General features: G+C 46.4%; 1 protein-coding gene across 19 annotated transcripts in view; it reads left to right on the top strand.

Moving 5' to 3' along the window:
- Positions 1 to 26,325, top strand: part of p120ctn (adherens junction protein p120) — a 130,947-nt gene that overhangs the window by 59,127 nt on the left and 45,495 nt on the right. For 8 of the 19 annotated variants that reach the window (XM_077643272.1, XM_077643282.1, XM_077643287.1 and 5 more), the window contains 12 exons: positions 623 to 694; positions 1,885 to 2,048; positions 2,793 to 2,867; positions 5,891 to 5,935; positions 8,759 to 8,939; positions 9,468 to 9,648; positions 13,148 to 13,501; positions 15,261 to 15,545; positions 18,366 to 18,510; positions 20,299 to 20,419; positions 21,225 to 21,341; positions 23,025 to 23,191. In XM_077643272.1, coding sequence (XP_077499398.1) covers positions 623 to 694; positions 1,885 to 2,048; positions 2,793 to 2,867; positions 5,891 to 5,935; positions 8,759 to 8,939; positions 9,468 to 9,648; positions 13,148 to 13,501; positions 15,261 to 15,545; positions 18,366 to 18,510; positions 20,299 to 20,419; positions 21,225 to 21,341; positions 23,025 to 23,191 — 1,907 coding nt within the window. The remainder of the gene's footprint in view (positions 1 to 622; positions 695 to 1,884; positions 2,049 to 2,792; positions 2,868 to 5,890; positions 5,936 to 8,758; positions 8,940 to 9,467; positions 9,649 to 13,147; positions 13,502 to 15,260; positions 15,546 to 18,365; positions 18,511 to 20,298; positions 20,420 to 21,224; positions 21,342 to 23,024; positions 23,192 to 26,325) is intronic. The other 11 variants (XM_077643283.1, XM_077643288.1, XM_077643274.1 and 8 more) reach the window with 2 other exon arrangements.

Raw genomic sequence — 26,325 nt, 5'->3', positions numbered from 1 at the left:
TTTGTGATTTCAAGATTTTGCACTTATGTTGAAGTGATAGACCATTCTGGAAAAAGAAAAAACAAAGCTTTAGTTAAACTGCTGCTGTTAGCTCTGTTGCTGGATAGGGCACTGCATTCTAATGACAGAATGTCTACTTTCTAGAAAACAACAAAATGCTGTTGTCACTGCCACCATGTTTTCACAAGCCAACTGCGATATCAAGATTTATTCTTTTTGTGTACCTTGTTCTCTGGTAGTGGGCTACACAACCTTTCACTTCCAAAGGTTATCGCCAGGTCCTTGGTTTTGACAATTTAGTTTGAATCTAGGGGTTGGGGAAAAAATGCTGAGAAAAATCCAGTTTTCTCAACAGTTACTGCATTTTTAGGGGTTGGGGAAAAAATGCTGAGAAAAATCCAGTTTTCTCAACAGTTACTGCATTTGTGGTGCTGAACAAACATCAGCACAGCCATGAAGAGCCAAAGAGTCAATATTTAAAGAAAAAAAAATTGTGTGAAGTTGTCCTGAGTGCCCCCAAACAGCTGCTGTCAGCTATATTGCTGGAGCAGCTGTATTATTTGGGGCACTGTTTTAATTACTTAAGTGGATCTTAATTACTGGACTTTTTTTCCTTGTGTAGGAGGCCCAGTTTGAGTTGCTCACAAGGCAGCTGGAAGCAGAGCGCCAGACTGTTGCAACACAGCTTGAGAAGGTGAGCGTGCCCCTCGCTATGAATTTTACGGTGCAGCCATGTCAATTTTGTTGTGTACTACATCTTTCACCGTAGTCCTCTAAATAGAGCAAACGACGTGTTGATTGTATGGAGAAAAACTGTGCCTCTGTGCCTGACCCCCTAGCCAACCCTCCTCTTTCTCTTCTTTTTTAAAAGGTTGGAATCAATATGACTTAACACAACCCTAAGGACTATACTTGCTTGTTAAGAAAATGGCTTAGCTGTTGCATTTAGTTTTTGCTCATATCTGCTGTGATTTTACTTCCAACATATCCCAGCACTTTTTCTGGTGGTACCAACAGGCTGAAAATAAAATAAACTGCACCTTGCTGTGAAATTCCTTTACTTTCATTTGCTGCTGCTATGTGTAGGCTTGTTTGACAGGTTTTGCAGATGTTTCATTTTGAGTTTTACTGTGAAACTATATGTAAGCATTAACAGTTTCTTTTCATTTTATTGTCAGTTTCGTGCACTCAGCACTTGTGGTAATTAGAAGCCTTTCTAAAAACATGCACTTGCCGTTGTTTGATTCTTCAGGCAGGAATGAAAGATATCTGTTGTGTGTGAATTCACTGAACTGACTGGGCAGATGCTGGTGGGTGTTTGCTGGCAACTTACAAGCAATGAAGCAAGCAGCCATCACAGTTCTTTGTCATAGTTGTCCTCGTGTGCCTCGGCAGGTTGCACCACTGTCTAGTTGCTATTGCGGATGATGACCACCATCTGTTCTGAGCCGAAAGTGTTCGCTCAACAGAAATGTCAACTGTATCTTCTGCTCAAGGAGCTAAACCATAAAATATCTATGGGAGCCCACCGTGGTGGCTCAATAGTTTGGTGTTCAGCTGCTGATCCCAAGGTCAGAGGTTTAATCCCGCCCACGGCAGCTGTATTTCGATGGAGGTGAAATATAAACACAGCCATGTGCTGGGCAATGTTGGTGCGTGGTGAAGAACCCAAAGATCTAAATTATGCTCCACTGCGCCGTCCCTCTTAGCCCATGGTTCACTTCGGGACATTACAACCTCTGCATGATCAAGATGGTTCAATCAAACCAGCTGTGTTTGTGTGGTTGGAGCTGACTGAACAGAGGTGCAGATGTTCGAGCCTCAGCTTTTGCGCAATTGTATGGTTTGTAACAACTTGGCTCTTCCCCTTACCACACATCGCAGATCAAACTTCGGGACCGAGACGACGCAGTGAGTGTATCGAGTGTCTCGGTGAGTGGTTCTACCGAGGAGCCACCTTACGGCTGGAGGCCACCACCTCCTCAGGTTGGCAACTTTGGGGCCGACGACGAACGAGAGACACGGCCCAAGATGACAGACTCGCACCTGTGAGTCCTGGTGTGGCTCATTTGCATGGTGGCCAATGCCCCTCATTCTTTTTTTTCTCACACTGGTCGTTGCTTGTTGCCTGGACAATTCCTCTGCATGCTCTTGTGCATGGCAGTTGGAAGATGTAGAGAAGTGCGTAGAAGCTTCTGCGTTTAGTACCTAAGCAGTCTCTTTTAAACTTTTCTTTCCCTGCATTGTGGTAACCATTCTTAAAGCTCTCCTACTATTTTGTGCAATATACTGAAGAGGAGGTGTCTGAGGTGACTAATGATTATTACTGAAACCATCTTTGAGTCTAAGGTGGTGGCGAAAGAATTTGCAAACTGTTGCAAGGAAAAAAATGTCGGTATTTGTTTAAGCAGCGTAACATTTTTGAGTTGTTGTTGTACCCTGTTCTCTTAAACAACAACTACATATTCAGGCGACATCCCACTCAGTTGTCTTTTGTGCATGTGATTATACCGTTACATGGCTTGCCATATTAAAACTACTGAATAGCGCTGCAAGAACTCGACACCCTTTGCTGTCAAGCGACTTTCAGTTCGGCAGAACAGTAGCATGTAGAAAGGGGTGAATGTACAAGCTGGCACACCCACTCACACTGCCTGCTTCTTTTGTGCAACCCATTCGGCGCCACTTCCGCTGTGTTGTGATGCTCACGCTTTTCACGCCTTCCTCCTTCCTTCTTGCCCTGCTTTTAAACCCAATTCCCCATCCCAACTCCTCCTGCTTCCTGGCCACAGCATCATTAACAGAAAGACGGAATCCAAAGAGGAAGAGCACCTTGTGCGCACTGAGCTCGTGGAGAAAGTGCAGAGGTTGGTTTCACTGCCCATGCATAGCATCCCTCAGCAAGCAGTGACACATAACTGATTTATTTTTTTTGTTTGATCTTGAAAAGTTGTGGTTGACCTCGATGATGGCCGAGAGCTGCAATTTTCAGTGCTCAGTGAATGATGAGCATAGATTCACTTATTTCTGCCAATTTTGATTTCGACTGCCAAGGGGCAGGGTGTAGGATGCTGTATTGCTGATAAAACCTAGTGGTCGCTAGGTCGCAAGCCAAAGGCGTGTCACCCTGCACTGCGGTGCTCTGTATAGAGCAGCAACTTGTTTTCATCATGTCAGTGTTTAACTTGCGAGGTGCTCCACATTTAAGTTGGTTGTTCGCTCAGGGTTTATGATCGCACCAGTGTATTTTTTGGACCTACATTCATATTCAGCACTTTTTGATATTTGTATTTCCTAGCACCAGGCGCATATCTAAACCGGCAGCAAAAGTTTACGGGACGCGAGTGAACAAAAAAAATATTTTGGACAAGTCACGTGATCCGGTCTCTTGAAATGTGTCAAGGTAATGGGGGATGTGCATGCCCTATCTGCTGATAACAATACCATGCAACTTGGTTGCAAGGCATAGCTACAATAATTTTTTGCTGACAGTGTGTGTCCTGTAAACTTTTGCTGCTGTTAGTACATATATGCTAAAATCAAACCACTTCAGAAGTTTGTGTTAGTGCTCCTTGAATGGCTGTGCCTAGGACAGGTGCTTGCCTCTTGGTGAGACTTGAATTTGTACACAAGGCATTAACTAGCTGCGACAAGAGGATGCCTAGCTCTGGATTAGTAGGAAAATTTTCTTCTCTCCTACAGGGCTGTAGGCTCCTAATTTTAGTTGCGTTTTCTTCTTCCAAATGATGTGTTCTTCCAAATACATGGTGGTGGTGTTTGCCTACAACCAATAAGTATATAATTGGATTTCTTCTTGATGTTTCAGGTTCGGTTTCTGGCTGTGATGTGTAGTTGTTCAGATCTAATGAGGCACAAAAATGCTATATATTAGCTCAAACGTAATTTTAATTCACTACAACATATCAGCCTTATGTGAAACGCCACCTACACGTCACAGCCATCGTTCTGTCGATGAGACTGAAGCCGAAACAGCATCAAGAAATTGATTCAAATTATTTAGCGTTCGTAGGCAAAGATCGCAGGGTGATCCATGCATTATACTTCCATATTAACAGCGCAACGATGGCAGAAAAGAAGGGCACGACACAACAGCACTGTGTCCTCCCCTTTTGTGCCGTAGTTGCGCTGTTAATATGGAAGTACATAACCAACTCGCCCAAAATATTGTGCCATGTATACTGTCGTCTAATGCATCATTTGAAAGAAAACACGCCAGCGAAAATTTGGTGTCTATACTTCTTTAACCTTGCATGAAAAGCACAGATGTAATTGTACTTCACGGGCTCTAATGCACATGCATAGCTTTTAGTGCTTGCCAACTCCGTGTTTTTTATTTTATGATGTAATTAATACAAGGGGCCAAATGAAAATTTAATTAGTCATTTCCTTTCGCACTGTCTTAGGCAAAGGTGTAAATTTGTCACACCGTTGTGCATGCTGCTTTCCTTTGCTCTCATGCTCTGCTTTTTTTCTTGCATACAGACACACACTTCCAAACACATGCACATTTTGTCTGCATGCCCCCCTCCCCCACGTCTCCCACACAGTCCTATATTTTGGGTAACTCCTTGCCTCTGCCCTGTTGCGTCTAATCATTCGTCATGGTTAGTAGGTTTATCGCCACTGTGGTGGCAGGTCGGGTTTTTCATTACTTCAGGCGTCGGGCTTGTTTATACCTCAGGCTAGCAGTTGATGTGGTTTTGGTCTAATGTTTAGCAAAACCTCCCAAGGTGGAATAGACTTGTAGTAAGGGAGTGATTACTCATTAGCATTTACCCAAGAGCAACTATACAGCAGCAAAGGAAAGCGGTACAGTTTCCACAGAAACTTCGCCGTTAAAAGAAAAATTATTTGTGATCTGGGGTTCAAACCCGAGACCATTGCCTCACCAGGATAGTCACTTTGGTCCAGTGTGTGGGGAGTCTCCCAAGATGGAGAATATTTGTAATAAGTAGATCTATAGTAAGATTTCATAGAAGTAATTACTGATTGGCATTCACCCAAAAGCAGCTATTTGGCTACAAAGGAAAGTTCGGTTTACTGACAAGGTTGTGAGCATAGTAGTGTTGAAGGTAGAAATCACAGAAAAGCATTTCATTGTCCTCATGAATGTGTACGGTCAGATAACTCATTCAAGCTCTTTAATTCAGCCAGGTTTGAGATTTTTGAACCCAGAGCCAGGTTTTGGGAACATTTTGATGGATGTTAATGGACACTGTGCTTTAGGCTATAACATGCTTTTGCTTCCTTTTGACATCATAATGCTTAAACATCATTCAGACACATCTCACTGCCATAGAATAATTTTCATCAGTCGTGAAAAAAAAGTGGAGGGGTTTTGAAATGTCACATTAATAGCAGTATACTGCTACATACCATAATTTTTATTGTGGCTTGAAATGAGCTTCGCAAAAAACTAGGTGGGTTTCACAGCCTTAAGGTGTACGTTGTATGTCTGCCCATTCACATACAAAATTGCTATTGTTTCATTCTATCATTTATTTTTCTGTTGACTATATTTAGGCTTCCATAGTGAAGGTAGCATTATGCAGCCCCGAGAAGTTTTGTGTTGCCTGTGACCTTCTAGAGTTGCTTGCTAAACTTCCATGTGCAACGGTAAGTGTTGCACCTAGCCTCTGCTTGTGAATTGTCAAGCATTCTCAAGATCACCTGTATTTGCTTCTGTATAAAATGCAGTCAGCCTCTAGCAAATGCTACTACATTGAAAAACATTGAAAAATGGAAGCTAAAGTTCATGCCCGAATCAGTCCTGCCATTTTTTGAGACTTGTTTGTTTGCACTTTGTGTTGTATACACTTGGTAGAAAAACTGTTACATTATTTTTGTGTCAAATTTTTACTCTATGTAGGCGCTACTATCCTGATCAAACAACTACAGAGTATCATCGCTACATGTAAGTTTGTAACTGTTGGAGTGACTGTTCCTGGTGTATGTTTTCAGTGTCTGGCAACTGTGCTTTTTGGAGGGTCATAATCAGCCAGGTTAAATTCCGTTGGTCGCAAGGATAGGTGCATGTTCCTTCTGCTGCCTGTATTTCTCGTCTTGCTTTCTAGTGCTTGGCAGTGCATACAGTATCCTTTGGATGTCCCCTCAACATCTGTCTTTGCACTTAGGTAGTCATGTGCCTCTTGTCATACTGCACATGATAGATTTAGTGATCGATTACAGCTTAAGAAAAGCATAGGTGCTTATGTTTTATCATGAATTAAAAGACTAGCGCATATAACAGAGACACAGACAAAGAAGTGTCTACTTCTTTGTCTGTGTCTCTGTTATATGCGCTAGTCTTTTAATTCATGATGAAACACCAACTAGCCCAGCTTTCCGCCTTGAGTGCTTATGTTTTGCCATACTCAGTGTGTCGGTAACTATCGAGAGGCATCCTTAACCTCAGTGTTTGCTGTGGTGGGCATGTGACATACACTGACCACTTTTCCTACATCAAAAGGATTACTGGCACCACAATTGCCGGGAGTAATTCGCATATAGTTTGAAATTTTTATGCTCGACCTGCGTGACGTTTCAATTTTTTCACTGTGTGCTCCCGTTGCCTGCAGTTTTTCATTTCTTTTGGTTTCCAAAGTGTTTGTTAAAGGAATATGGATGCCTGATTTTGGTGGCATGCTTTCTTCTTTGCAGTGACGTATAAGACATTACTATACATTATCGCAATGTTGCATTTGCCTACCACCGTTTAATAATTTATGATCAATTTTTCACTTTTGCTGTTTCGGTTTCAATAGTTCTGTAACGTCAAAGTTGTGTTTAGGTCACGTGAGGCATGCAAAAGCCGCAATAGAATTGCTGTTTCTTTATTGTCATTCCCGCTATTGAAGCAAGCTGGCTTTAGCATTGTAGCAAATTAAAACAACGAAGCAGAAATTATATCAGTTTTTTTATGCCTTGCATGACCTATACGCTACTTTGACGTCATAGCCACCACTCAGCTGTTGATACCAAAACAGCATGAGAAAAATTTGATTAGACGTTGTTTGGCAGTCATAGATGAATAACACATGCTAATCCATTTATACCAGTGCTTTATACATCACTACAAAGAAAATACACACCCAAAACTTAGATGTCTATACCCTTTTAAAGGAAATACCATATTTACACAATTGTAACTCGACCTTTTTTCAAAATTTGAAAATCCGAAATAGGAGGGTCGACTTAAAATCGAAACCAAAGCATCGCACCATAAATAAAAGCGAGACAAACGAGATATCAGGCATGCTACAGCATGGTTGAATTTTTGCTGCGCGGCTCCGTCGCATCGCTCTTGGAACTGGCTATGTCAATGCGCAAAACCGCATCCCCACACTGCGCGGCGGCGGATGGTGGCTGGCGATAAGCAGCAAACCAGCACCAGCCCACTCCCAACCCCACACATGGCCGCAGATTGCGGCTGCTGATAAGCGGCTGCGGCCCAATAACGCATTTGCATTATGCTGTTAATAGGCATCGCCCAAGTTTTTTTTGTTTACTTTCAACCGCGGCGCTCAAGGGAGCGGTTACAGTTGATGGAATGGCCGCTGTTCGTCACGGCGGCACCACCAGTCGGAACCGCAGCAGCGCTGGGGAGTGTTGGTAGCTGACGGAAGAGCCAACGCCGCTCACACGTAGTTTCTCTTTCGCTCTGACACATTTGACCACTGCCGGCCGTGGTTCACAAGTTTTTAATATAGTGCTTCGTCATTCGTCAATTGTGCTCTGGGTCCGGTAAGCGACCGGCGCTCGTTCACAGCTACATTCAAGATGGCTGTCATTTGAACAACTGTGCGCCGGGCCGCAAGTTAAACATTCGCAACAGGTGATACAGGTGTGGCAGCTGCAGCGAGGCAAAATTTTCAGCTATTCCGCGCGATGTCATGATGCGGCTGTTTGCGAAATGCGGGATTTCACTGCACGACGATGTTAGAACGACGAGCTGTGGGACCGCAGCAGTGGTCACGACGGCAGCGCTAGTGAGGACGATGGCGAAAGTGTAGACGAGTAGTTCAGTGACTAATACACTTTTATTTTGGAATGTGCCCAAGGGCACGCCCGCGCATGGTAGCCGATGGCGGTTTGCGATAAGCGGAGGCCACAGGATAGTGTTACCATGCTCTATTATTAAAGGCCAAGTGTAAACGACCTCCAAGTTTTTTTTTCTGCAGTGTGATGTGGGGTAGGTCGACTTACAATCATGTAAATACGGTAGGTGTCACTTGAAACTTCAGTGTAAGTTAGTCAGACTCATTTGTACTCTAACTCAAGCAGAACCAGATAACGCATCTGCTATGGACAGCTCTGTTAATTTTTCAGTTTTCAATATCGCAAGAGCATGCATGTCTAAATGCTTCCGTGCATGTCTCTGTCAGTTGTGTCTTTATTGCAGCAGTGCTGCATTGTGGTTGAAGATATCCCAAGCTTGTAGTTACATGTTACAGAACTCACTATAGGCAGAGTATTTCTTTTGTCAACTCAGTTCTGAACACCCTGCCATGTTCATCTTATCTGTACCACATTATGATCTCAGAAATCTGCACTGTTATGCTTTTATGTGCCATGCTTTTACTAGGTTCTTGCAAAAGTATGCACACACATTCAATACAGCATAAATAGCATGCTGACCAGGCCTTTAGGGATCCTATAGGGTAATAGCGAGCACTTGTATTACTGACTTACCCAGATACTCATCGGTGCCGCAACTGTTTGTTTTACACCCTCTCAGGCAAGATGGCAGCTCCCCACAGGTACAGGAATCCTACTCAATGAACTACCACACCACGACGTCAACCAACGGTCACCAAGTGGGCGACGGCGAGCACTCGCCAAACTCATCCAAGCTGGTGGTGCCCAGTGAAAACGCCCAGCTCGTTAGCCGGACGACGCAGCAGACCAAGACGCAGCAGGTGCCTTGTGTTTCTATGTCAGCAGACCTTACGGCCTGTGCTGGCTGAAAGGCTATGGGGCAAATTGGTGTTTTAGTGCTCTAACCACACAGCATGCACTGAATGTGGTGCCCCTTGTACTGGTATAGTTACAGGATGTGGCCAGAGTCAGAAGCTAGTGTTCCCCTGCTCTCTCAGCACAGGAAGGCTTTTTTAAAGAATAAAAGCGCAGGTTCGTTATAGATCTAGGGTTAATCCTGTGTCACAGTTGGCTGTTGATCATGAGCTAGAGGCAGTTCACTTTTGACTTGGTTATCGAGAGAACTGTGTGTGTGCGTATGCATACATGCGTGTGCGCATGCACGTATTAATTCATGTAATTTATAGATTTTTCTTGAAATCCGCAGTTTTGATTGCTGTAGACATTTCATTTGAATGTTGGGGCCGCAGTCTGTGAAAAAATTTTCTTTGGGTGCTCGGACGATTGTTTCTGTGCAACTAATTATTCTGCACAGACTAAAGCAGCTGATCTGTCTGCCTCCTGTACAGGTCAAAACGGTCACAAAGGTCATAAAGACACGAGAAGTCCGTCACGTGGGTCCGGACGGTCAGCCTCTTGAGTACAATCCATACGGAACTCACGGAATGCCCATGTCGGGCTCCGACTATGTCACATATCCCTACACGGGAACCACCGACAACTCCCATGGCTATGGCAGCTATGACACAGGTAAGCTGTTCTGTTCTTTGTGTGATGTCTTCACCTTTTATGATCTTGCTATTTGTATGCCAGTCATGTGACTCTTGGCATTACTGTCATGCTTTTCTCTCTCTTTTGATGTATGCAAGGTGTTGCTTGGCTCTTGACACACTTAAATAGCCTGTGTCAATAGCCAGGGTAGCAGCATTTTCAGTATTGCTTATCTGTTGTGACTATGTGTATGCATAACATGAGCATAAAAAATAGAAACATGAAACCGAATAAGAAACATTTAATCATAGCAACTACCAAACCATAGTCAAGAATAGAACTTTCTGCACTAGTTAGTGCATCAGTAACGAGGCCTAATTATTTTCAGCTCTAAGGTAGCTTTCTTGTCTGAAAAGCTCTACTTATTTATCTAATTGCAAAGCCACATGGTAGGCATGTGCTCGAAAATGAATCATTTTCCTTGCAGTAGTAGCAGTTCTTCCTTTCACACTGAGCGTATCTGCAGTGCCCCACTTCTCTGCAATTTTTTTTTCTTTGCATTTTGGCTCATGTTTGGGCCTTGTTTAGAATGGTTTAAGTTTTGCTATGTAAGAGCTGCCATTCAGACTTGTGTCACTCTGAACCCCTACTCTACATCTGTGAACTAGATCATTGAAACTCACATAAAGGAGGGCTCTAGTTCAGCCAGTCTTCTTTATGAAACTGATGAGTAGGTCATAGCAGTGTGAAAGGGAACGCTGTATTAAAGCGAAAGCATTAGATTGCTCATCAATACGAAAGCCCAGCATTGTCCAAAAAGTGCCAGCATTATAAAAGTCACGATTGGTTGGAACGATGCATGCTCATAAAAGGTTGGAAAGTACGAAATTTTAACCAGTAATAGTCATTACTGTACTCAGTGTCATGCATAGCAGGCAACACTGCCAAAGCTAGCACACCTTTCCCACAAGCCAAGTCTGTGCCCAAAAAATAATTCACCATATAGCCAAAATGAACACAGGCACATTCCGTTCCGACAAAAATCAAGCACTGTGACTGGCCACATTTTCGTCCTGTGACTCATTGGAACTTCAAGAAGTAAGAACGACATGTGGCACAATGATTTGCAGCTAGTAGCGCGAATTGCTCACACTCCCACCTGTGCTTAACAAAGTAATTCACACTTAGTGAAAATTGTAGCCTGAGGGCCAGAACACTGAGCGCCTCACAGCGTTGACCATGATTCCCAATGCTAGCTGTTGTTTGTTTTATACTGCTTTGTTTTCGTCCAAACACTCGCCAAGGCTTCGAGCGAGACGAATGATTCTTGGCATAGTAATATTGTTTCTTGGGAGCACTACTTTCACAGCCTCTGCTGCATTGCCTGCTAGGTATGAAAACAAGTGCAGTACTTGTAGCCAACGTTCTTGGACAGTTTCAGTTTCACAGCTCCGCTTGGGGGTGGCCAAAGTGGCAGTCGTGGAAACTAGTGGTGCTGCACTTGAGCTTTTCTATATTGTCTGCTGTCGTTTCGCTTGCCGCAGTTACGACAGGCTAGTCGGATTTTCAAGCTGGTTTTTGCGTGAATGATGCTCTTAATGGTTGTGGAGAAATCTGTGCACTTGGTGATTTCGTAGGCTTATGCCTTAGGAGCAAATGAACGAGCAGCTGACTCGGATGTAGGCAAGAATAGAACAGCCAGCCGTGGCTTCACGTGCCACAGTCCCGCGCCTTCTTTATTTTCTTTTTCACGCGGGCGCGCTTTGGCCGTGCTCTAGGCGCAGCCAGAGGAGGGCGCTACAGGGCCTTCTGCCTAGGCTTCAAGTCAAGAAAAGTCAGTATTCTTGGCATGCAAGACACAGATAGCCGGCTGTTGAATGCGAGTTACACTCAGTCAAAGATGAAATTAAGTAAGCAGGAAGCCAGGGACATGATGCGACAATGGTGTTGGTGTATAACCAGTGCAGGTGTGCGATTTGAGGCATTGTTCTGCTAGCTGATACACCTCTGCAGACTGGGAAGCACCACCTCCTCGTCGCCTGCAAACCAAGCACTGTTTGTTCACTTTCATCACCTGCTTAAAGCAGTTAGTCTGTTAAATAGGTTAATCAGCTGCATCCACGACACTACCACAAAAGTCTACATGAGCATCACGAAAAACTATGTTCTGGCTGCGTCTGTTAAATAGGTTAATCAGCTGCATGCAGGACACTAACACGAAAGTCTATATGAGCATCACGAAAAAGTATGTTCTGGCTGCGGCGACAGTTAGACAGCAGTTCCATTGCTGCCATCAACAGGCAGACCGCATACAAGAACAGCTCCAACAAATTCATATTAATTACTGGTAAATAAATTGTCCATGATCATAAAAACATAGAGGTAGACTTCAGTTGACTATTGTCCACATAGGATTGCTGCATTAAATCACCGAAAATAGACGTTATTAAATTTGTCGAAAATATTATTCGGAAAAAAAAAACGAAACTTGGGTTCTGAATTAAAAACAAAAAAAGTACACCGTATTTTCAGAAAAAAAAGAACGAAAAGTCCAACCCATAGCTATAACCTAAGCAAAGAACACACTGAAAAACTAAATTGCATAGATGACATGACACACAACAGTTAAGAAGGTGAAGTATGCCTTTCCAGTTTCATGCTGGTTGTCCTAACCTCAGTGTGTGCACCCTTGCGCCCTCCAAACTGCGCAATATTTTCTCTATGCACCAACTAGACCATATTTTTGTTTGTTCACGCTGTAAGAAATGAATTCGCCTGCTGGTATGGGTGTGGTGCCGCCCGTCTTTACAGAGGCGTTGCAGGTGACGCGCGAGACATGTAGAAAAGCGCAACTGCAGTGCTGTTATAGTCGGATACAACTTAAGTCTGCAGCGAAGCTCCGCCCACATTCAGGACCGGCGCACAGAATTCCTCCACGACAAAAAAGTAGTTCGTTGTTAAAACTTCTCATCACCTAAACAAGAAGCTAATCACGAGAAAAAAGTTATGAACACTAGAATTTTGATACCTGGCTTGTTTAATAAAGACAAACATTAAAAAGCTTATTTCGTTTACTTTTGTGACTGGCTAGCAGAGTGATACAGTACGCCGCGGACCGGGGCCCAGTGTTAACTGCTATTTTTTTAAAGTTTTATCCTACTATAGTTCCAGCGACTTCCACGGTAGGCACGCCAGCGAGTGGCGGGTATAGGAAGCTTAGAAGCTCAAGGTGTCTAAGAAGGTTGCTTGCAACTGCACCAACTGCAAAAGAATAGAATTGAATAAGAATAGGATTGGAGAATTAGAATGGAATTGAAATGCTTTCGTATTGCTCGCAAATCCTTAAGTGCCCCCCCAGTAATTTTGGAATATGGACTACTCACAAGCATAACAGTAAAACTTGCTTTGTTTCTTTAAAGGTAGTTTGCATTAGTAAACATTTCCAAGTTCACTGGTTAGAAGTGGAAGAGCACAATCTAGCATCTCTTGTTGTACTGTCTTATGAAAATTGCTAACCTGACATCTCTGTCTCACACAGGCGAGCCCCCTAGTCCAGCCAGTCAAGTGGCGCCTCAACATGGCGCCTACCCCCAGGACTACGCCACATACGGCTCCTACTTGCGCGACTATGACTACGGTGGCTACCCTGGTCAGGCGCCGACGCCCCCCTCTGTCACGTCCGAGTCACCCCTGCCTCCCTCACACATGGCCGTTCCCCAGGCAGCAGCATCGCGAAGCATGATGTCACCACTCATGGTTGCGCCAGATGGCTACAGCCATGGACACTCGGGTTATGATGAGCTCGACCCACAACCTCCGAGGGGTGGTGTGGAGTACCCGCCAGACTGCTATAGGAGTACACCATCACCGGCACCCCATCCTGACCGCTATGGTGAGGCACCTTTTGATGCGGTACGCAGTGCTTATCTCAGCTTTCCCTAGCCAAAGGCGCACCAATCTTGTCGGCTAACTAGCCTTACTGTTTCATGGTGGGCTGCAGAGATGGCTTTGCTATAGCTGAACAAGGCCAGTAACAATACCAAATGAATTTTGAAAAAAAAAATGCAGTGCAAAACTTTTGATCAATGTGTGAGGCATAGACGTGAGTGAGGTTTAGTTGTATGGCGAAATCAGCCAAGAAACTAAGATCTGACTGCAGTGTTCAAAAATATCATTTATTTTCAAAAAATTCGGTCATCTTGGCTTGCGTCCTTTTAGTGGACATGAGCGTCGTGGTGAGTTTCACACTCGGCCAACAGCTGCATCGCGATGTCGTCACGTGCACCAATGAAAGTATGAATGGTGTCAAATGCGACCATCACATGCAATGCAGACAGCAGGGCTGGTGCACCTTCCACTGCAACATTCGTGCAAGTCCACTGCAACATCTCCCTTTTTCCTGCCGTTGGATGCCGCGCTGATAATTCGTGCCTTCTCTTCAAAAGAAAGGAACTTCCACTTCCTAGACAAAGTCGCCATGCTTGTGTCGGTTGCAGCGCACAAGCACGAGTGAAAAAAACTAGGGCAAACGCGCTGCTACTGTTGCCAGGCTGCTGCGTCCTTTGGCGACGGATTGGTTGTGGCTCTGGCTTGGAAGAAAACGGGAGCTTGCACCCGCGCCTTGTTGCAAGGCAGCCAGCCCGATTGTCATCACCACCAAGCAATGGTGGTCTTCATGTGCGTTTGAATGAGTGGATCAATTGGTTCCAGCGAAAGTTTAGTGAAACAAAAGCAACATGCACCTACGGAGGTACACAGATAGGTGGCGATATGCTTGTTTTATTGTGAGATAGATTTTTAAACCCAGCTTCGCATAGCAAAAATTTCGTTGAAGCAGAAATGTGCCCCAAAAGTGGTTCGTTGTGATGAGAAATTTGTTTCATTATTTTCTATGGCGAGCTGACGGGGAATTGGAAATACTCTGTTGAAGCGAAAATTTCATTGGAGTGATGTTCGTTGTAGTGGGGTTCTACTGTATAGCTAACTATAAACCCTCTGAATGTTGTTTTAGCAAACAGTTAGCGCAATGAATATTTCACAGACTGCTTGGTCGACCATCACAGCTAGCACAGTGTGCTTTTTGTGGTCACTATGGCACATGCAGAATGCACAGTAAGATGAGACATAAAATAGTGTGAGGTTATCAGTGCGACATAGTAGCACAACGTGATGTGATCCACCTGTGATGATGCCACGATATAATGTTGCACGTCAGAAACAGGCTGCCAGTGGGCAATCCAGTCTCACGCAAGTGAGCTCTTATCACTGAACTATATATAATTCAGTATGTTTCAGTGGCCCTTTGTAGTAGCTTTTTAATAGTGTTTATCTCTCCCCCATGTGTCTGCTTTAAGTTGTACCCCATATGTATAAATTCAATTTCTCATATTCATCTGATCTGTCGCAGCTGTTAGATGTTTTACACGATATATTTGATTAGGAAGTCCCATTACAGTCGTTGACTTCGGGACCTCCTTCTGCATGATATGGTGTACATATGAAATATATTAACAAATAAAGACTAATTCTGATTCCGAACTGCTTTTTGCCTTCAACCCTAGAGTTGTCGCATAAAATTTTTCTTGATTTGGTCTGAAGTGCGTGGCTTACTCATGGGAGCCCTGGTTCACTGCTGTGAACTGCCTGCACAGGAACTTACGGCTACCTGGGTGCCCCCGGTGCCAGCTCACCCGGGTACAGTCCTGGCTACGAAGGAGCACCGCCACCCCAGGGCTACCTGGACCGCAGGCCCAGCTACGACGAGCATCAGGCTGGGCCCCCACCGGGTGGCGCGAGGGGCCCCTATGGGGGCGCTCCCCCTCGGGCCCTCTTTGAGGAGGAGGAAGAGGCCAGCCCCGCACCCCCACCTCTGGAAGGGCAGCTTCCCCCCAGGCCACCTTATGTGGGACCCCCGTTGGATGGCTCTGACCCCAGAGGTCAATACATGCTCTCACTCTAGTGTTCTAGCCTGTAGCTGCTTTGCATAGCCTTTTCTACAATAATGGGTGGGATTAAATGGTAGTGTTGATGCTGTTGTAGCGCCTCTAGCTGCATAAGCATTGTGAAAAAGTTCCCCCATTCATTTGCCGACCAATGGGAGTGGCGAGTAGAAAGGTGGAGTCTCTGACACTTGCAGAGCTCAGGTTTGCTTCTAGGCCCTGCTGTATGGGCCGTTATGCACTGCCAGCATTCCAGATGTCTTGAAATTGAGAGGAGTTTTGGAGAAGTGACACAACTGTTCCAGAGTCTGCCTACAGCAGAGAACCAGCTCAGCAGGAGAGGATCGGTGTACGAGAAATGCGGAAAGTAGCGTCGGGAAGCCATAAGCAGGTGTATGTGTCACCTGGGCCATGCATCCTTCACCTCGCATTGTTTGCAATCAATCCTTCTTTCTCAAGTATTTTGGCACAGTCAGGCTGATCATGACAGATCTCATACATACAGCCCAGACCATTTATAACGTAACCGCTTATAATGCGGGACCGCATTATATGTGGCTTTTTGTGACGACCACTTTGCTTCCCATGGAGTTCAGTGTATTGGCGCACCACTTAACACGCAGCTGTGCGTAACCGGAGACCGCGTATAGCGCGATTTCTGGAAAGCTTGGCAGCACACGTATCGGTGCGGGCCTGTGGGTACCGGCGGGCGCGACGAGCGTGCTTCCAGGATTGCGCAAGAAGGGGGCAACAGGTGGGCCTTGGAACAGCGTGGCCTTGGAACAGCTTGGAACCTTTCCTTGGAACAGCGTGGCCAGCGCTGTTCCAAGGAAAGGCTGCAGGTGGGAGCAGAGAAAAAAAAAAAAAAGCCACAAAGCAGGCATTTTTCCTCTCGCTCTCCGATGCGCCTCCGTTGGGCACACTGATTGGACAAAACCTGAGAGCACGTGATGGCAGAGCCAAACGAGCATGCTGAAGCTGCGGCGGGGGGTGCATTTCCCTGCAAGCTCGGCTACTACGCGCACATCCGGCAGTATTTTTGTTGACAAGCTGACAACGTGGGCAAGTCTACCAGCACCGGCTGTCATCAGTTCCAATGGCGTCTTCTCCTCTGAAAGCCAGGAAACGGCAAGCTTTGTCCCCGGAAGCCAAGCAGAGCATTGTGAGGGACGTCGAGAGCGGTTTAAGAAAGGCTGCGGTGGCAAAGAAGTATGGCATCGCCGACACTACTGTGTCCTCCATTTGGAAGAATAGAGACAAGTTGCGACAACAGCTGCAGGAAGACTCCGCTTCACTTGCGAGGAAGTGGATTCATGCGTCCAAGCTCAAAGATGCTGACGCCGCTTTGTTTAAATGGTTTCGAGAGGTCCGAGCCCAGGGCGTTCCTGTGAGTGCTGCAAGCCAAGGCCAGGTGCTTTGCAAACCTTTGGGGGCATGATTCTTTCAACCCATTGAACGGTTGGATTCAGCACTTCAAGGACCGGCACGGGATAAGCTGTCGGGCTATCTCTTGGCGAAAGCGCAGAAGTCGCCGACTCTGTTATTGAGGCCTGGCTCAACATTCATGTTGAGAGCATGCTTTCGAAGTACAGTGACCGTGACGTCTATAATGCTGATGAAGCTGCCGTCTTCTACAACCTGCTTCCAAATCGCACTCTAGCTTTGCGAGATGAGCGCTGCTCCGGTCGAAAGGCGTCGAAGGAGCGAGTGACAGTCTTATTTTGCGTCAACATGGATGGCACAGACAAGCGGCACCTGTTTATTGTGGGAAGATTGGCACGACCGCAGTGCTTCATAAAGTGGGATTGTCTACCTGTTTTGTACGCAGCCAACAAAAAAGCTTGGATGACCCAGGAGCTCTTTTCCAGTTGGTTGCAGAAATTTGATGACGACATGGTCGCCGAGAAATGGCAAGTGGTTTTAATTTTAGATAACTGTTCCGCTCATAACGTGATGCAAAAGCTGACTGCAGTGTGCTTGAAATTTTTGCCAGCGAATGCGACAGCCAAGAGCCACCCACTAGACCAGGGTGTGATAGCGACGGTAAAAGCGCACTACAAAAGATGCATTTGCGAATGTTTAGTGGTGAACATGCACTGGAAGGAAGCACTAAATTTGGATTTGAGGGCTGCCATCGTTATGATCATAGCATCGTGGTGGCAGATAAAGGCAATGACGGTTCAAAAGTTTTTTCGAGAAAGCTCGTTTCGTGAGGAATTCCGGAGCCTCGGACACTGCCGCTGCCAGGGATGATGTCGACGTGGACGACGTGAGGTCTGATCTGATCAAAAATAATTGTGTGGATGAAAACAATACATTCGCAGACTTAGTCATCGAGGACGATGGCGCTGTGTGCGAAGTATCCGCCACAGACGAAGACATCGTGGTTGCGGTGCGCGGTCGCAACGAGACTCTATCCGAGGATGAGCCCGACGAAGCGAGTGAAAGTGTTGCAGAAGTTTCATGCAAAGATGCGCTCGACTGTTGCAACAAACTGCGCCTCTACTGCTCTCACGAGAAGCCTCAGTGAGCAAGTGCTGAAGTGCCTCACTGTTTTTGAAGCTGAAGCCATTAGCAACGCAGTTAAATCGCAGCGACAGGTGAAAACAACGTCGTTTTTTCATTCTCTATGGCGCTTCCAAATAAATTTCTTTGTTACCTGTGATGCATGCAAAAGCTACGTTTTGGTTACAGTGCAGTAGCGCTTATGATGCGGATTTTTCCGCCTCCCGCGGTATGCGTTATAAGTGGTCTATGCTGTACCATAGTCAACTGTTGCTCCTTGCGTCCTGTCCAACTGCTGCTCTGTTCTCTCAGGTGGTGGTGATGTGCGGTGGCGAGATCCTGACCTCCATGAGGTAATAGAGTTCCTGGGCCACCCCAACAGTGTGGTGCGTGCAAATGCGGCCGCCTACCTGCAGCACCTCTGCTACATGGACAACAGCATGAAACAGAAGACGAGGTGGGTGGTACGGCAACTGGTTGTCTTGAATTGACGACCCTTTACACCTCCGTCTAAGCCCGAGCTTGTTTTGACTTGGCCATGGAGAACTATTAACTTGTGGCGTCCAGATCTGTGCTTGTCAGGTGTCCGCGGTTGCGCTACCCAAAGTGCGCACTCACTGTAACTGCGCTTGGTGGCATCAATCAATGGAGAGATACAACAGCATGTCGTGATCCACTTCCACGCGCCAACAGTGCACACACGCTTATTGGTACCGACAGGGCTGTGGTACGAGCAGCTCGCTGGCGCCTTACGACGTCCTCAGGGCAATCTGCACACGCGCAGTGGCTCCTTGCGGAATTGGATTGACATAGCGACCGTGCATCGCGTTCTATTCAAAGGCCGCGCGGTTCTTATGATCTTCATGGAGTGTGTTTGAGCAGACTGCAGATGCTGCAGCCGCACTTCTCCATGTGATATTCGCGACTCAAGAGCGACGACATGAGCTCGAGAGGAAGCTAGCACGAGGCACATTGTGACGGGTGCCTCTTTCTGACGCCTGACGCGGGGCAACACTGGTCGTGCAGTGCATAAGTTTAGCAGGCATAGGTGTGTGCACAGAGGTGCGGGGGGCGACACCTTTCCCCCGCTCATCTAATAAAGGCATCAAGTTTCCCCCCACGCATTTACTCTTTTGGGCCTGCCCCATCGTTTAAACTGCAGGGTTATGGCCGTGCAGATCTATAACGATAGTGCTAAAAAGTACCGCTCAAAAATATTTTGCACATGTTGCAATACCATCACATTGAAATACACGTTTTATAACCATACGTCATCTGTACACTGCGTTTTGACCATAGGGTCCTGGGTGGGTGGGGGTTGCGAAGGTTGGGGGGGGGAGCGCTGCGGTGAAACTTGGCTACCCCTAACGGAGAACCCTGCACACTCACCAGCAGGTATTCATGCAGTCGTCGCTTAAAAGCAATAGCTGTGCAATGACACAATCGGAATTAAGACCACCACTCAGGGGTCTCATAATAGGTCTCACACGCCCAAATGTGTTGGCTCCGCATGTAGGCCAACTCCCCAGTTTTCGATGGCCCCTTTTGCAGGATGTTGACGTGCTTCAAAGAGTGTGATGAAGTTCAATGCCTGCTTTTTTTTCTTGTGTTTTTTTTTATGGTAATGAATGGCCTTGTGTGTTAGAAAAATACATGATTTTTAAAATGTCTATTGTGCCGTTCAACTTATTTTATGTGCTAGAATTATTCGAAATATTCGCTTCAAAACTGTTCGAAGGAAATTACTATTCGATTCGAATTCGCTTCACACCAAAAAGCCACCATATACACATGCCTACATTTGATGTACTCCACCAGACTCGACGCCTCCTGACATCGGAGGAGGAGGGCGAATTTCGCTTGCAGAGGCTAGTCGACCAAGGCAGGAGAGAAAGAAATCTGAGTGGGAATGGAAGGAGAGCAGCATGGTGAAGTAGCTCGATTTCGGTGGTTGTAACTCCACAAATAATGAGCCTTTTTGAAAATTATTTGCGGCCGCATGTTTCCGGAATGGTGCCTCACAGCCACAAGGGTAGAAAATATTTCTGCAAGAGGGTGGTCAGTGGCCCCTCAGTGCATGTAGGTTAATGGAGCTTGTACATGACTGTACATCTGCAGTACGTCTGTGACTGTCTCTTCAGCAAAAAAAAGAAATGGAAGGATCTCCATGCAAGATGGCATTAAGTTGGTTCAGAGAGATTCCCACTTCATTAGAGCAGGGACTGAAGTTTTATTTTTATTGCAGAGCTTTGGGAGGCATCCCCCTCCTGATAGAACTTCTGAATCAGGATTTCCCAGAGATTCAGAGGAATGCCTGCGGTGCCCTTAGGAACCTCTCCTATGGTCGGCAAAATGACGAAAACAAGGTGAGTTCTGTGGTAACTTTAGATGTCTGTACTGGGCATTTGTAGTGCAAACAAATTGCACATCCTTAAAACAACTTTTGTAAGCAGCAACGGCCGACTAGTCATAGACACAAGCCCAAAAATGGGAGCAGACAGCAGATTAAAATGACTGGGCAGGTATAATGGATGGATTTTATGGACAAAACTGGTGGAGGTCAAGTGGAAAAATGAGTGGAGGATAGTCCGGACAGTCTGGTTCATCTATAATTTTTTGCATGTGTACAATGGAAACACTTTACCAACTGGTCATGAAAATTGGTAAATTTGTTAAGGAAAGGAAATGGCACAGTATCTGCCTCCCACATTGAGGGTCCAGTTAGGGAAGGGATAAAGGAGGGACAAAGAGGAGAAAGGAAGAACGAGGTGCCATAGTGGAGGGCTCTGGAATAATTTCAACTACCTGGGGATCTTACATGCACTGACATGGCACAGCACACGAGCGAAGCCTTTTGTGTTTCGTCTCCATCAAAACGCGGCGACCGCGGTCGGGTTCGAACCCGGGTACTTCGGATCAGTAGCTGAGCGCCCTAACCACTGAGCCACTGCGGCAGGTTATCATATCAATTTTCTATAATCGACAAACTTTGTTCCATGTGCACTTTTCGCTAACAAAAGACTTCAGTGATATGCCTTCCTGGTGGAACTGATGCCTGCTTCATCTCTTGCTGTGTCAGGATTGCCCAAAACAGCTTCCTGCCTCAAGTCTCTTCCGATGTCTAACTGAAGTTGACATGCGTGTTCCATTTCGTTCTTCCCTTCTCGACAGCGGGCCATCCGCAATGCGGGTGGCATACCTGCTCTGGTGCGCCTTCTTCGGAAGACCCCCGATAATGAAATTCGTGAGCTAGTCACCGGCGTCCTGTGGAACCTCTCTTCGTGCGAGGTAGGTTGCAATTTTTTTTTTTTTTTTACCGAGGAAACACCTCAATCACCTTAACCTCGGAAGCGTGTTCCAGTTCATTTATTAAATCGCGAGATTTTTGGGGCAATGGAACTTCTTAAAGGGAAGGCTTGTGCATATACTTAACATGGCAAAGCAAGTATTGATTACCCCCCGCCCCCGCCCCCCAATAAAAAACGTCTGTTCAACAGCTGCTACAGTAAAAGCTCGTTAATTCGAACTCGAAGGGGAGCACAAAAATGTTCGAATTAAGCCAAGTTCGAATTATCGAATGGGCGCTAGAATTCGCGGTTATAGCGCCCTGCCACGCGGACAGAACTCACAGCAGTCACATCTAGACTCGTTATCGCGAGCTAAGTGCTACTACACATTTGTGGCGGGCATATTCTGAGAATTAAATTCATCCGGTCCTAATGGCAAATGAAATACATTGATCGGCGAGTTATGGGCCAGAAACAAGTACTGGAATGCATTCGCGTGAGCGGCGAGCTTAAGTGCTGGAATATATGACGCTATTTATGCTCCAAAACTTGTTTATTTACGGGGAAGGGACGTCAAAATTAAATGTAATCGGCGAAGTGCATTTGCTTGCGTTTCTTCTGCCGAGACTCCATCAGCATCGTCTGCAGCTTGCCCAAAGCTGCCGCGCAACGTCAGAGTTCTCAAAGACAAAGAAGTGACGTGCTGTAGCATCGAGCGCCAATGCTACTTCATTTGCACTTGGCGGTGGCATAGTCTCATCGCCTCTGTCTGACTCATTACTGTCGACTGATGTCACTGTACGTGAGCCCTGCAATGTCTGCTGGGAGCATGCAGCCTCGATTATATCGGCGTCAATCGTCAATCAAGGGCTCCAACGTCTTCACGCTGCTGTCCACATAGCTCACACTCGCGGCACCAACAAAAGCCGTCATCGCCCGAACCACCATACCACATTTTTTACACCACGTGATCGCAACCCAGTGACCGCGGCACAATGAAAATCTGGAACGGCTCTCGCCGAAGCATTAGCAACACGGGCGAGTGTGCCGACAGCGAAAACCTGCTATGGCATGCACCAGAACACGGGCTCCGTGAACTTCGTGCACTCGGCTTTTTTTATTTTCCACGGTTTTACATCTCTGGTAAATTTGGAGCGTGTTTTACTCGCTATGGGTCAACTTCTATCTACGAGGAGCGGTGTCAGCCAGTGGCTCCTAGTTTGAATTAACTGTAGCGGATGCCGACTGGTTCGAATTATTGGGAGTTTTTCCCCATTGAAATACACAGGGCTGTGCCAGGAACCGGGCATCAGTTCGAATTAACCGCAAGTTTGAATTAATGAGCTTTTACTGTATTGCATGTACGAACTTTGAACTTGTAACAGTAGTTGCATGTTGTAAAGATGTTATTGTGAGCCTTTTGTACAAGCGTTTATTGGCAGATAACTGGCGGAAAATTTTTTTTGTTATTATTATGTAAACTGCAAGTGTTTACTTTCTAGGTGGAAGCTTGTCCTAACAGTCCTGAAAGCTAAGTTGGCACACCTTTAATAAGAGTGCAGGACAGAGCTGGTTTTGTCCTTTCCCACTGTGTGCTTCAATGCACATGCTCCCCCCAGGTTATTAGGGATTATTGCCTGATGACACTAGGTTGTCATCCTCTCACTCTTGGCTTGCTGCGCAGGAGCTGAAGCGGCCCATCATAGACGATGCGCTCCAAGTGCTGGTGAACCACGTGATCATCCCCTTGTCCGGCTGGGACCGCAACCGTGACAGGGGCGGTGGCGACCACACCAAGCCCCAGGAGATCTACTGGACCATTGTGTTCCGCAACGCCAACGGGGTGCTACGGTGAGCCAGCACTCAGTCACTACTAGCTGGCATTCTGCTAAGCTCATTGCACAAAGCAGTTTTGTTTCCACAAGTTGTGGGAATTATTTCAGAACTCTTTGTCTGTGCTGAAGGAGTGTTCAGCCTCTGTGAGGCAACACGGAGTCTCCTCGAATAGTGGTGAAGCTAGCATTGAGACATCTTGTGCACTTTTTCACTAGCGGCAACAATCGACGGGCAGTGCAAGCTTCTCGTACTATACTTCATTATTGTTTTACGGGGCAGTGAAAACAAGACCTTTGGGCATGCTGTTTGAAAAACAAGGTCTCTGCTTATGATGTGTTGCACCTCACCTCACATCACCTTACACCTGTGTGTCACTTATGGTGTGTCACACCACTGTATGCTGGCACCTTGGAAGTGGCTCTGATCAGTTGGTGTTCGCGACATTCTAACATCATACTGAGGAGCAGGCTCTACCTTCCTCTGTATTCTTGCTCTGTGACTATAAAGAAGGGACTGGCTATGAGGAAATGGATTGCTAGAAGAAACACACTGCTGATGCTGCATGCTTTTGAGCTGTACTCTCTGTGGCATTCTCTCATCGACATGCTACATTGTCTCCGTACTCTGTCACACATAGCACCGCTTACCATCTATCGTGTACCAGGACTGTCCACAGCCTGCCAGAGTATTTGCGTCAAGTGAGTGCTGCTTGTCTGTGGAGTGCTAACTCAGGGGCTATCATTGCATGCAGCCTTTCAAGTTTCAGGTTTGACAGGCCCATTTGGTACAGACTTGTGTGCAAACAGTGCTAGTAGTTGCAAAGTAAGACTTTCAGGGGACCTCCTGTAAAAAATGATGTAGAGGGCACACAACATCTTAAGGCTTTGCAGAAAATGCAGTGATTTGCCATTGAAAAATTGTTGGCTTTTGTACAGTCAGCAGAGCAATACAAAGGATACAGTCTAACCCACTTATAACATTACTGAAGTCCCACAGAAATATCAGTTATAACTGAAAGACAAAGAAAACATGAAAAGCATTTACAGTCGAGCCCGCTTATAACGAACATGAGCGTCACGCGGCGCCCGTTTGTTATATTCCGAAGTTTGTAGTTAGTGCACCACAGCTTTAAAGACAGTTGCTTGTCAAAACACAAAATCCATTTCTTTGCGAAAAAGTCCGTAATGGGCATCTGTTTTTGCAGCGCAAATCCGGTGAGGGCGGTTTCCAGTTTATTTAAAGCAGTGGCATGCTCTTCGCCGAGGCCCTTGGCATAGAGTGCCTGAGGCTCTCACGTAGCCCATTGCTACAGGTGCGCTTATGGGTGCTGGCTCCGAAGTGGCTGAGTCTGGTGATGAGTTCTGCAGTTAACCTGCCTTTTCCACCAAGGCTTTGTTTGCCATCTGCCATGTGCTTTTGTAACAAGTTGCGGAGCGCAGTCCCCATTCTTTTCTAAATGTGGTTAATGCAGTCCTCTTTCACAACTTTAACAAAGCCACACACTTTTGCATCGTGTATAGCATTGAATGTCCTGCTGTCTCCATCACACAGCATCGTTGTGTAGCGCATGTTGTGCTTTTAAAGGGATCTCTCAAAAAGAATTAGGCCGGCTTCAACCTCCATCTGCCCGGCTTTACTTTCAGTGTTTTTCTGGCACTGATGGCTTTTTTTCCATTCAGCATAACCCGCACTGTCAGGTTTTGGGCCAGTTTTACAGCTAAAACAGAAGTTTGACAGTACAACGTAATCAAACACATAGCCCGTAAAAAGCTCCACGACAGCCCCGACGCCTATGTGGGAGGAATGACCTCTAGTCATCCATGAGCTGTCATAGCAAACAGAAATGTTGCCCTTGTGCCCGAAGCACAGGTCATCATGCAGAGCCTCCACTTTTTGCGCACACTGGCTCATGGTATCTTCGGCTACAGATACGTACGCACAGCGCCAGCAGAGAGACCAATGAGGGGCATCCGTGAGCGTCAGTGCAGCCACCTCTTGGCTCCCACACAAGGCCTGCTTCACGGAGCATGGCCTCCGCGATCAGCACCGGCGGCGGCGCGGTTGATCGCGGAGGCCACGCGCGGATTTGCAAGAGAGTGAGGAGAGGAAAGCGGAGTTGCAAGGAGGGGCGGAAGGGCGATCTTGGAAGGCGCGTTGGCGGGGAAAGGGTAGCTCGCTTGACAGCGGCACGAAACGGGGCGGGCAGTTCGCCTGGGATGAGGCTCGGCCAGAAAACATACCGCGCGCCAAGCGCACAAAGGGGTCGGAGGCAGGTTATCTCTTATCGCGGCACCGGGTTTACGCCGTCCGTTCACTCTAACCAACCAGCAGGGCTTAATGACATTTGTTATACGTGTGATTCTGTGCCATTGAAACAATGTATATTTTGACGGTCGCTCAGGTCTTGTTCGTTATAAGCGAATGTTCGTCTTAAGTGGGGCCGTTATATGTGGGCTCGACTGTATTGAGGGCAAAGCAACTTGCACCTCTCTTCTTTGCAGAAAGAAACCCATAATTGATGAGCTTGGAATGCTTCACGGCAATCTTACTTGCATCTTTCTGCAGGGCACCCAACTGCTGACATATCCGAGTGAAAGGTTTTTAGCAAAAATGAAGTTCCGCAGGAGCTCGATCATTCTTGAGGCCTTCTGATGAGACAACTTGAACTGGTTCCACTTCTTCATCACCAGCGCCAGTGACTGCTGCAACGATCCCCTTGTCAGTCAGTTCTTTGTCATGACTGCATTATCACCGTGCAAGAATTCTTCAAGCCCCTCTTTGTCGCTCTCATCACCGCGCGCCGAAGACCAAAGTTCTGTAATCGCTGCATCAGCAGGAGCTTCGCGACCTTTCGCGTCACTGGTATCCTCGACGAAGCCCGCTTTTTCGGAAGCAGTTTATGACTGTGGTGGAGCACACTTCTGCCCATGCCCCAAAAATGAACTGAACTGCCATCGGGAGCAAAATCTTCTGGCACGGGTTGGCAATTCTCGCACAACAATGTCCAGGTTAAGTGCAACCCTTCTCAACACATGTTGGCAATAGATTGTCTTGAAGCACGCAGTCACGCTTGCATCCATGGGCTGCAAGCCTGCAGTCATGTTCGGCAGGAGGAAAAAAATTTTTCCGCGTGCAACAGCGTTTGCGCT

This window comes from Amblyomma americanum, chromosome 11 (assembly GCF_052857255.1).
Source record: "Amblyomma americanum isolate KBUSLIRL-KWMA chromosome 11, ASM5285725v1, whole genome shotgun sequence".
In the NCBI taxonomy this organism is placed as follows: domain Eukaryota; kingdom Metazoa; phylum Arthropoda; class Arachnida; order Ixodida; family Ixodidae; genus Amblyomma; species Amblyomma americanum.
The sequence above is the reverse complement of the archived record's forward strand: the minus strand, read 5'-3'. Positions and strand labels throughout refer to the sequence as shown.